Source organism: Patiria miniata, unplaced genomic scaffold (assembly GCF_015706575.1).
Source record: "Patiria miniata isolate m_02_andy unplaced genomic scaffold, ASM1570657v1 HiC_scaffold_19, whole genome shotgun sequence".
In the NCBI taxonomy this organism is placed as follows: Eukaryota; Metazoa; Echinodermata; class Asteroidea; order Valvatida; family Asterinidae; genus Patiria; species Patiria miniata.
This window is the reverse complement of record NW_024037057.1, coordinates 1,861,706-1,873,711: the sequence shown is the minus strand read 5'-3', so window position 1 is coordinate 1,873,711 and position 12,006 is coordinate 1,861,706. Positions and strand designations below refer to the sequence as shown.

General features: G+C 40.5%; 1 protein-coding gene across 1 annotated transcript; it reads right to left on the bottom strand.

Moving 5' to 3' along the window:
- Positions 1-3,370: 3,370 nt before the first annotated feature.
- On the bottom strand, positions 3,371-11,761 carry LOC119725998 (G-protein coupled receptor GRL101-like). Its single transcript, XM_038197619.1, has 5 exons — positions 11,748-11,761; positions 10,838-10,909; positions 9,578-9,652; positions 6,681-6,764; positions 3,371-6,453 (listed from the first exon to the last, which is right to left on the bottom strand). Exons 1-5 carry the CDS (start codon positions 11,759-11,761, stop codon positions 5,277-5,279), a joined length of 1,422 nt encoding a protein of 473 aa, XP_038053547.1. The 3' UTR covers positions 3,371-5,276.
- Between the last annotated feature and the right edge of the window lie 245 nt (positions 11,762-12,006).

The window sequence follows — 12,006 nt, the reverse complement described above, 5'->3', positions numbered from 1 at the left end:
TTTCAAGAAGCTTACCTTTCAGCTTTCTGATAAACGGTCTTGGCTAGGCAGTTTTCAAACAGTCGTACCAAAAGCAAACGATAATGCCTCGGGACGAAAAGGACAGGGAATGGATGGGCCTCTCAACGGCAAGTACAAACAGGAATCCGCTAGTAATTTATCCGGAGAAAATACCGCTTGTGTGTAATCTGCCGGGCTTGTTGGAAAGTTTTGGCAGTCCGTAGATTGTGTAATGGGAAAATACTTTGTTGCGCGGCATGTTATTGAGGCATTCAAGGAGGACCAAGGTTTGCACACGTCCAATAGCGCTCACGTACCTTTTGAGAAGCGACCAATAATATTACAGTATTCAAATAATCAGCATTCTGGGCGGAGGCCTCGTGGCAATCCAACTATTACATGTGGAGTCTCATTTGTGATATATGCAATGATGTAGCATAAGCCCCGCCCGCTTGTGGTCACTTCTGTTTGCGAGCCAGTTTGATCGAGCTATAGTATAACAGTCTGACCAAAGAATCGTGATTTATTAGTCAGTGTGCATGGTTTGATTAACAGTCAGAAGGGTCAATCGGATATTGAGGCGTAATAGGACACTTTGTCGTTTTCACGAACTGAAATGTATGTTGCGGCAATAAAATTTGCAGAAAAATCCTTTGAAAGGTTGGACACGAATTTAATCCATTCGTATAGCTGTAGGCTTGCACACAAAATTGTGATTAAAACTTCTTTTTTTAGCTGCGGGATACCAGCTCACCAAATCATCATGCATTACTCTAAAAAAGCATTAGTCAGATTTGACTAGAAACCAGTTAAATTTGACTAGCCATTCAGGGTCAGCTGGGTGCAACTGATAATCAGTCAATCTGCAAATAACTGAATTTGGAAACGAACCCAACAACCTTTTCTAGTCATAGTATGAAACTTAGCATGTTTAACTAAATTCCTAGTCAATTTTCAATAACTAGGAAAACCAGTCAATATTTTGACTAAGTTGTTTTTAGAGTTTGTCTCTCCGTTAGTTAGCAACAAACGTTGACATTGTCTTTTGCTCCTACATGTTTTGACCGAATTCAACCAACTTTGTCAAACGTTTCAGTAGCCCAGCCCCAACATGTCACATGACCAAACTGAGGTCACTGGGGTCAAAAACCCGATGTATTTGAAATCAAAACACAATTTCCAAAACTTGCATGGCACAATCACGTGACTCATGCTTGAACACAAATTCGTTGACCCGTAGCTTTCGAGATCCATATCGAGCTTGTTAAGGGTGAAATTAAGATCAGTTTCATTCGTGAAAAACAATTACGGGGTACGCGCATGCAGTGCCGTCGGTGACGAAATAGAAAATAGTCCGACTCGAGTCAAGTCTAGTCATCACGCAGACAGTACAGACATCACTCCGGCGCCCTGCGACCTGGCAACCGCGAAATGTCTCCGGCGTCACGTGCTCGAGTCGTGACTTATTCATCTAAAGAACGACATCTTTCTTCCTGTTCGATTGTCTATGCCCTCTAACGAGGCAAACAGTGCATGCGTTTCGCGCGTGATCAACTCGACTGACCAGGTTACGATAGCGACAATATTTATCGCTTCATGTACATAAGAATTGTAGTTTAATACTGCAACATTTAATTACTTTTCACGGAAATATTGAAAAACAAAATTTACAAATAAAAGATGAAGAGTGGACAAAACTATAAAGCTTGTTTTAGACTTGCCTTACGAAGTACAGACAGAAAATCAACTATTATCAAGGGGAAAAACTCACATTTACACAGTTGAATGAATGATAATGTGCCGCCAATGTTGCCAAGTTGGTGTTTAAATAGTGTTGACACCCTTTGGACATTTTTGGCTTTTAATTTTGTGGGTTTTTTTTAAAGATTGATCATCAATTAGCAAATTGAGGACATTCCTCGCAAAATGTGCAATACGGTGCAAGTAATTGAATTGGTGAATGTAATATGGTGCAAGTAATCACATTGGCGTTGTGATAATTAAATTTAACAATGTGTGATGTGGCGTCAAAAGCTGTAATCCATTTAAGCGTTCTAGGCCTAATAGTGGCTCCAGTGTAAACTTTTTGAAGCAGTAAACCAACATTGCACAATACTATCACTTATAGTTTTACAAACTTTAACAACACAAGTTAAACACTCTCTTCAAAATGCACGTTTATATTGTGCAAGATTCAACTTGTTTCTTCTTGTTAGAATTCCATTACTTTCATCTGATTGGTTTGATTGATATTGGTGCCTTACTTCGTTATTTTGCAAACACAGACTTTGGGTGCATTGTTACAACAAAATACAAGTGCCACCACAAGACACAAGAGTGCTAAAACATCGTGCGTATTCGTAACATCGACATTAAGACATTTGGAAGATGATTTGTTAAGGTGATGGGTCGTGTGTATACAAACCAGCAAATGTTAGGAGGATTAATAAACAAACAGCAAAAAAAAAATACTTTAGAGTAAAATTAAGAAAAAGCAAATGCTTAAATCCGTATGAATACAAGTTAAGTTTTACTGTTTAGCATTTGCTTATTGAAATAGTAGTAAATGCTTCGTACTTGGGGTTGATTGCACAGCCGAATATAAGGTCTCACCCACAGAGCAGCCCGTAAGCTGATAGGGGTGGTTAAATGAATTGAATCTCAAGTTGCTGCTTTGCAGTCAGTGTTCCTCCTTTTCGCCCCCCAGAATGTTACAATAAATGGTCGGCCATCCATGCCACATTTCTTTCCTCAAACCCGGTACAGCTGTTTGTATTTTAATTTTAAACACCCCCTCCCCATGCTAAACCTTTTCCTGCGGAACCACATTTATATAAGCTGCTACTTCGCATACCAGTATTTGTTTTGCTCGCTTTTAAGGTTGCCCCTACCTAGCCTTAGAAAAATGTCTAATAAATACTCCAAATCTGAAGCATTACAGGGAATTTACAACATTTGTTTTTGCTGTAATTTTCTAAAATGGATGGATTTTGGGGGTTAGTATTTTATAGCAAATATTGTTACACTCACTCATTTGACGTGACAAACAATCATGGTCTGGTAGTCTGGTTCCTTGATCCCACTTAAGTTGAAACGGAGCAATGTATAGACGTCGGGGACTTGTAAGCTCAGTAGAGCAGTCTAGCTGGCTTGTACCCGTTCATATAGGTGTGTAATCGATTGCAAACAAAATGCGGACTAACTACATATAATAAATCGGAGGGCATTATTTGAAAAAATAAACCTCATTTTCCCCCGACTTTTCTTGAAACTGTCAGCACACCAGGTGCCATGATTTTATAGAATGCTTTAGACTGTCATTCACTAACAGTCCAGTCAGGTGTTTTATAAAAATGTGGTTGTTTTGGTTTTTGATGTTTGCAAATGTTGTCTTTTCCCTTTCACTCCTTATTTATAACAAATAATACAAAAACTAATAGTCTAGCAAAATATACAAAAGTAAAAAGTAAATACTGTTTTTTCAAACGTTTGCAGTAAACGCATTTGTTCAATTTGCATTCATACAGATGCAAGTAAATGCTGAACAACTAGTAGTAAAGGCAAACGCTACTTGGTATGCATACGACCCAATAGTACACAATTAATACACATTGAACCACGTTGTCTTTTGCTCACACTCAGAGTACAGAAACTAGTATACAGTCCATATTGAGCGTGCTGTTTAAGACATACATATCACAAGGTGAAGAGATACATCATACTTAGCTTAATCGTTAATATTGATGTTCCACTTGACAATATCGCGATTGTGTACACATTAAGCGAAACATTAGATTATGTGAATTCTACCTTCATAAAATTACTAATAATTCTACCTCCACTTCAGTTCGAACACTAGCCGCGATCCAAGACTGGATTTATATTTATTCCCCTTATACAGCCGGTCCGTGACAAGCGAGTTCGCTACGAACCAGGTGAATCAAATCCAGAGTTGCCAAAGTTGGCAGCGCTTCAAATAAAATTCCAATCATGCCTCACGCGCTCTGTATTCAAGCTAATTTATGGTTGTGAGGTGTGCTCAGAATTTACCAGGTAGTACAACCAATATTGCCAAGACTATTCATCTTGTTGATGGAGACTTCCACCGCCCAGGCATCTTTACCACGTCTGCCCCGAGACTGCCTACACAATAGGGGAATAAAACATTCAAATCCAGCCTTGGACTCAGACTAGTCGAACACATGAGCCGCTTAATTATCCTACATTCGTCCAAACAGCTTCGTAAATTGCAAGTCTGCTCGAGCCAGAATACAAATGCATCATCCAACTAATCTTATTACTTTTAGATTATTTTATCATCTCATCAATCTCTTCCATGGTCCATTGTCTTCGATCAAGATCGCAGCGTTGAATCCAGGAGAAATACTCAATGTGTTAGCAACAGTATATCAAACCGCTAATGTAGCTAATTTGGTGGAAAGATCCCGGTTAGCTTCTTGAGCTGCAGTAGGTCTCTATCGAATGTATTGTTTTATCAGTCTGATAAATTAACAGAAGGCAAACGGTTGAAATCCAGCTGCTTGCCAAGTATTGCGTCTTCGGGAAGCCACTTAAAACCTCATTCACTCGTGTAGTGGTTACAGACAAAACCAGGTGTTTTCGATCGTAGCACTGATCATTTACGGATCCATCAGTAACGTCGGTAGCACCATTCAAGGTTGTGTTTAAGTAGCGACTCCTCTACGACAGTAACACCTATTCTGAACAATATTTGACAAATGCTTCGGGCATTATAGGGGGAAGGGGGCTCCGTGAGTATGAAATAATCCGAATTGCCTTCTTTATGTGCTTCCTAGAATGGCTATCCACCATCAAAAACACTCACCTTTAGTGCCGTATACACAGCTTTATATAATTCACGTACAACTGGCGCCCAAGCGTCACAGAAATAGTGAGCAAAAAGCGTTACCGGGTTGTTTTTTTATTTTTTTTTTCAAATCGGATCAGTCAATATAGTAGTTCGGATTTGTTTTGTCAATGAATGCTGGCGTAAGCTGAGTATTAGGCGATGGACTTGCATCTTTATATGACCAGTGGTTTCATTCTCAGGAAACCGGAGATAAACACGTATCTGATGGGACTGATAGTTTCCGAAATCTAGGCCCGTCACAGTATCTAGGCCTGTCACAGTAGGCAACAGTAAAGGTGCAATCAGGGAGAGACATAAACAAGCAATACTACAGTGTAATGATATTCAAGGGCGTTACTTGGCTCTCATATTCGTGCATGGTCAGGTCTCAAGGCTTAGTAAAATATTACTTAGAGCTTTTGTCTGACAGATATGAGTTGACCGTTTCGATGGACTTTGATTTCGGCTTGGAGTTGGTCAGAGGTTTCTGAGAGGATTTCTTGGCGTTTTGACGGCGGTCAGTGATGGCAGAATATATCGTGTACAGGTACGGGTTGAGGGAGGAGTTGATGGGAAGGACCAGGACTACGATCCAGGAGTAGACCTCAGCACCGACCTCCACCACCCCGGTCTGAGAGAGGATTCCGAGGATGATGACAGGCATCCAGCAAGCAAAGTCCGTGCCGACGATCAGCGCCATTTTGACGGCAAGCCTGACGTCCCGCTCCCGGTGCGCAGCTGTGCCGACCCGCCGTGCGGACAGCTTGACTTTGACGAAGATGCCGACATAGCAGGCAAGGACAACCAGGAAACAGCAGAGATTGACGCCGAGAAACAGGACAATGGACAGGATCCAGGCTGGTTTCCGGCTGGTCGACGAAATGATCTTTAAAGTGTCGGCGCCCCCAAAAGGGTTGTCGATGTCACTGGGCTGCAGCTGGACTCCATACGCCTTGGTGGTGAGGGGCAGCCCGATGCAGACGTCGGAAAGGCCGTAGACATCGGAGTCGAGGTCCACGACAAGGGTCGGCACGACGCCAAGGCAGACAGCCACAGCCCAGGCCACCAAGACCACAATCCGGGCAGATGACGGCCGGAGTTTGAACCGACTGAAGGGGAAAACGAGGTTGAGGAAACACTCGATGCTGATCAGGGTGACAAAGAACACCGAGGCCTCACTTGATAAGACAGAGAGGATGCCAGCAGCCTTGCAGGGTACGCTGGACCGCCACTCTTTCGATTTGTAAGAGTAGCGCTCTCCGTAGTGGATGTCTGCAGCGGCGATGATCAGCATATAGACTCCCATGAGGAAGTCCGACACGGCCAGATTATGCACCATGAAGGAGTGAACCCTCATAACGTCGCTGCCCTCGGCATGCCAGAACCTCCAGACAATGATCCCAAAGTTACCAAACAAGGCGCTCATCCCGAGGACCCACATGCATATACGCAGTCCGTAGTTTTGCATGAGAGAGCCGCAGAGGTTTAGCGGAGGCTGTGACTGAGTGGTCTGGCAGTTAGTAATCTTAAACCCCGGTATATCTCGGAGGAGGTTGCAACAAAGTCTGTAATCATCAACAACCCTAAATAAGGAGATCAATAAATAAAAAAAAAGAACAATCGTTTTAAAACAGACTTTTGTGGATGATTTTAATGGGTTATATGGATTGAATGTTCTTTGGTTTACTCTTTCAAAAACCGGCAAGAGCAGAGTATTTTTTTTGACATGAGGCTGGACACATTTTGATAACCAAGATAAACGTAAAGAAATAAAGAAAGTCGCAAATAATACAACGGACATTTCAATTACGTTTTGACGTCATGAGGCAACGCCGAAAATGCACCATTCTTCACCACCAATGGATCACCAAATTCAACGTTCCTAGTGAGCACCCTGTGTGCAAGAGAAAACAAAGGATTTGAATTACAGCTCACGACTGTTCCTACAACACAGAGAAAGAAATATTTAAAATATTAAAAAAATTAAAAAATAATGGTGCAACTTATTTATTAAAGAAGTCCTGCAGTAAGCGCTTTTTAAAACCAAGACATGAATGCCTATTAATTAGGTTTTCACACCTAGATTAAAAAAAAATCCGCTACATGCAGAAATTCTTTCAAGATAAGCGGGCACAATTCGGGTTCCTTTTTCTTTACTCTCTCTGTACCAGTCGCCTCTTACAGGCCTAGAAGCATAGAAGAATTAGATGGGTTATTAGGTCAAGTAACTGCAAGTAGCCAGGCAGTCACACGACAACTGCTTTCAAGTCAAGTTAAATATCAATTATAATGAACCTCGAGAAATGTATCATTTGTTCACTTTCCGATTTTGACTTATTCATGACGTTCGAAGTGGTTTGAAAATGACTTGTGATTTGTGGCATTATGGTTAAATGACAGAAAACAGTCAAAGTAAAAGGTGGCGCTATCACAACGTTTGACAGAAGTGAAAATAAGTGTTGAAGTCGACGTACTTGCATATGCATCAACAATTATCAACTAGCAATCACAAGCCATCCAGTCCCAAGATAATTTAAGCTGATCTGATGAACATGGACAAAGGTAAAGCGTGGTTATTTGTGTGTTCATCCCCGGATACTTGCGGACGGTCTTGCAATATACTGCTCAACTTCAACTCTGGTTGACAAGCAACTCAAGGAATACAGACACATATTCGGTAAAGATCTTAGATTTGTGAGATGTGCCGATGTTCATTTTTTTATCATGGATGTAGGTTTTAATGTCATCACAGAAAGAGAAGGAATGCATAGAGCAGGTTGTGAATTCCGGACTGATGATGTATAAGCGTGCATATCTCTCATTATTATTATCATTATTATACGTGTAATAGTACCATTAAAGACACGTTATCGTAATTTCTTCGAACGGTGGAAGACGCCGGTCATTTAATGTCACAGCCCCCCTTTAGAGGCAAAATGGTACCGTGCCAATTAGGTTATTTTGTTGCACATGGTCCAATTAGTTAATGTACCAAAATTCGTGGACAAAGACAAGGGAATATTTGGTTAGGGAACTATTAAGCCTGAAATATGTGTGCACAAGTCTATGGGGATGTCTCCCAAGATGTCCAAACCAGGGTAATAATTAATATTGGCATGAATCCCGCAATAAGGCGACAAGTTGTGCGGGACTTCCCCTACATTAGGGCGACACACCGCAATAGAGCAACAATTCTGGTGTCGCGCTATAGAGGTAACTACCCTTTAGCGAAGGAATTTTACCGTCGCAAATGGGTTAGATCGATTGCTCGTGATCCAAAACGTTTTACAGAAATTATGATGTTCATGCATATTTAACCCGTCAATCAACTCAGTTTCACTTACCAATTTGCCGAACTTCCCTTGCCAAAACAAGTATTAAATTTGAAGGACCCAGATTTTGGAATTCGTTAGATAAATCCTTACAAGGTTTAGCATCTGTTTCAACCTTTAAGCCTGAATTCAAACAGTTAATTCTCAACAAGTACTCTTGCTAAAAAATAAGAATATCTTTTTTATTCTCTTCAAATATTTATGTTTTATAATCAATTCATTGTCGTAGCTCATGTGCTCATCAATCATTTTAACGAATTGTTGTGGTTGGTTGTTCATATATTTTTAAGAACCTAGCATTTGCGTTAATGCACATTTTAAATTTCGCCCTTAGTTCACCAGTTTATCGGTCGGTTTTATGTTTGTCTTGTCCTTGTAATGTATTCATTTACAATTTAATTCCTTGTTGAATGTTTTACAGGGGACTTGCACTCGACAAGCCTTGCTTCTGGCGGGTCCCCTCCATCCCTGCTTGATATTTCTTAATACCACGAAAGTTGGTTTACCTTGTCATAGTTTTGTAGTATAAAAAGTGGCTAATTATTGTAGATATGTACCTATCTTTGATGGAAATCAAGTCAAGTCAAGTCAAAACGTACACGTACCAAACTTGGTTGGGATCGGATAAGGTAAAATTGGGTTAGGTCAGATTAAAGTTTGTGCGGGACTTCCCCTACATTAGGGCGACACACCGCAATAGGGCGACAATTTTGGTGTCGCCCTATTGAGGTAACTACCCTTTAGCGAAGGAATTTTAATGTCGCAAATGGGCTAGATCGATTGCTCGTGGTCCAAAACGTACACGTACCAAACTTGGTTGGGATCGGATAAGGTATAATTGGGTTAGGTTGGATTAAAGTTTGAACAATTTTGTGCACGTTTTTATGTAAGTGTCGCCCTATCATGCAATCCTGAGTTATAATAATTATTATTATCACTATTTTGTGTTGTCTTATGATACAACCCAATTTGGTCATGGTTTCGATAAATGATTTTAGGGGGAAAAACAATAGTGTTCGACTAAGTCCTGTTGCTTATCAAGGTAAATATAGGTAAAATGCATCTCGTGGATCTAAAACACATTGGGTGAAATGAGGAATATGCCTACGGGACAGAAAAGCAAGGATGAGATTGGATGGGTATGCAAGGTCTGGTACGCTAATATTTTGCGTTGGCAGCAAGTGAAAACGAATCTCTTTGGGATTCATGCATCATGCTGGAAATGACATCTGCTTAAGGTTCAATATTTGAAATGTTTAGTTCATTTTTACTCCCTGAGTCAATCGTGTTTTCGACGAGAGTATGCTAGTTTTCCGTTTCAGTTAAGAACAATCGTAATTCAAAAAAAATTAACTGATGTGACAGCAAAACTTACAGCGTTTTCACGTTGGCGAGTCCCTTGAATGCATCCTCTGCAATGAATTCCAAGGCTGATTCATCAGTCAAGACCCTGCAGAAAGGAATGTCAAATAATGTTTCTCATACTACTATGAGACAAGGTTGGAAATCGAAGACAGGATTTGGAGACAAAAAATGATTACCTCGCTATTGTTTCTATAGTGCGTGGAAATGTGTTACGGTATAAATCACTGTCTTACTTATTTTTTTCAGTTAGGCCAAGTCAAATAAAATTGATCATCCGGTTTATTTTGTCAAAAAGAGGAGGATGAGGACCTTTTTTTTTTTTTTTTTTTTCCCCAAGATGGCCATCAAGTATTTAATTCCAAATGGCCGCCGAGTTGGTTCAAAATGACATCAGGACATATGCATCGGCCATCTGGCATTGAAAGCATGAACCATGGGGGTATAATTAAAAAGAAGTGCGACTGTTTCTTAATTCCTTTCTCGAGATGTGTTCGGTCGATTTTTATGATTCAAAGTAGCTTGCATATTAACTTTTGACACTATGTCCATTACTTTACAGTATAAACAACAACCTAGTAGATTTGTGTAGATATTTTTGGTCAGTAAACTCACAGGCAGTGGTGCCATAAATCACCTGTCCACGCCTCCTAACCCTAACTCCCTGGGGGTGAAAACTGTATTAAAATTGGAGGACTTTGGACTGTTGGGGGTAGATGGAAGGTTGTGTTGAAAACTGTTCCGTCCCAAACAGATGTGTACAGACGCGAGTTTGTTAAAGGTAAACTCGGGTCTGGTTCTAATGGGTAATTTATGTATTGAATGGTATCATTCTGTGCAATGGTGTTGATAATCTGACAAAGATAATACTCACAACGCCTCCAATTGACGGAGCTCAGAAAACGTATCCTGGATTATTTCGGTGAAATTATTGAACGATATATTACTGCAATCAAAACAGGCGAGAGTCAAGTGGTTACAAGAAGTCCTTGCGGACGTGAGGGAACGAAAGAAACATAAATATTGCATCAAGTTTTACATGTATTTGATCACAATTGAAAATGATAACATGCGTTTATTCTACACTTGGGCCAGACGGTATGGATATCTAAAAACCTGACTCGACCTTTAATGGCTTATTCAGTGGGGAAAATTACTTTCAATTAATAGTGACAGAGAAGTCAGCCAGTGTAATGAAAACTAAAATAATGTAATATTTCTCTTATACTGGGTACTTGTGCCAACTGCGGATTAAAAATAAAACGAAACTCACAGGTATGTCAGGTTCTGCAAGCCATAGAAAGCCCCTCGTGGAATCACAGGCAACGAATTGTGCGGCAGTGATCTATGAGACAATAGGAATCAAAGAGACATCAAGCAAAAGGATACAAAAGCACGTCAGCGTATTGGTTTTACGTGACTGTGCCGTTTTCTTTCGTAGAAACAATGCAGTACAAATAATATACATTCAACCATATTATTAGCCCATAGGTGGATACCAAAGGCTGTTATATATGGAAACAAATCACCGTTGATTACGGGAAAGTGTATGTTCTTATTATATCTTGTTACAGTTGGCCTTTGTATTTAATCGTGAGTCTCTATGTTCGCCTGTCCCCTCGGTTACAACTCCAATTTTGTTGGTGTTTTAGGGCGGTACTATACTTTGTACATTAGGACTAACCACCCAACCGATGGGCGTTTGAGGCTGTTCGGGGATATGTAATATCTCAAGGGACTGGAAAACCTGCTACTTAAGTTTTATTCCGGGTTCTCGTGATTATGCCTGCCCTGCCCGGCTCCATGCCGTCTATCCCAAGAAAGCAGTTAAAGTAATTTAGGTTGGTGCTTGGATAACATTTGTGCGTCAAAGCTTCAACCGATTTTAGAGAGTTTGCACCTGTCAATTTGAATGAAGAACTTGTAGAGTACGATATTTTTGGTACCACACAATTCGGAGTAATTAAAACCCACGTGATACGTACTGCGAATAAATCAGTACTTTCCCCATAGGGAGGCAATGTGGTTGAGGGTGTTAAAAGGTTATACGAATAAAATCGTGTGTAAGATAACGATGACGTCCACACACGATACTGGTTTGTGTTGATCCACAAATGGAAAATGGCGAATATGACAGAAATTTGCCAAAAAGCTCTTAAAAAAGCTGCCCAAAAAGGGCTTACGTAAGTACTTTCATTAATGTTCATCTAATCTGGGCGCCCTGCAAATTTGCGCCATCTGTCGGTACAACGTTAATGTACTTACAGTGACTGAAGGAATGCTAAGCCTTTGAAAAGTCCAGGGTTAAGAACTGAAGTCGACTCGTTCCTTGCTCCAGACAGCCGACTTTGTGTGCGTAAATGAAAGCGGGGGAAAATAACAAATTCGAGCTTTTCTTTATTCGAATTCAAATGTGGCCTACTTTAATGATTTGAGCCATGT

Bases quoted from the DNA above. Each gene is read 5' to 3' on its own strand.
- LOC119725998 (XM_038197619.1), bottom strand. The intron at 6,765-9,577 runs GTAAGTTTTGCT...TCTTGCACACAG, and splicing joins CTCGCCAACGTGAAAACGCT to GGTGCTCACTAGGAACGTTG. The intron at 6,454-6,680 runs GTAATTGAAATG...CTCCTTATTTAG, and splicing joins TTGCCTCATGACGTCAAAAC to GGTTGTTGATGATTACAGAC.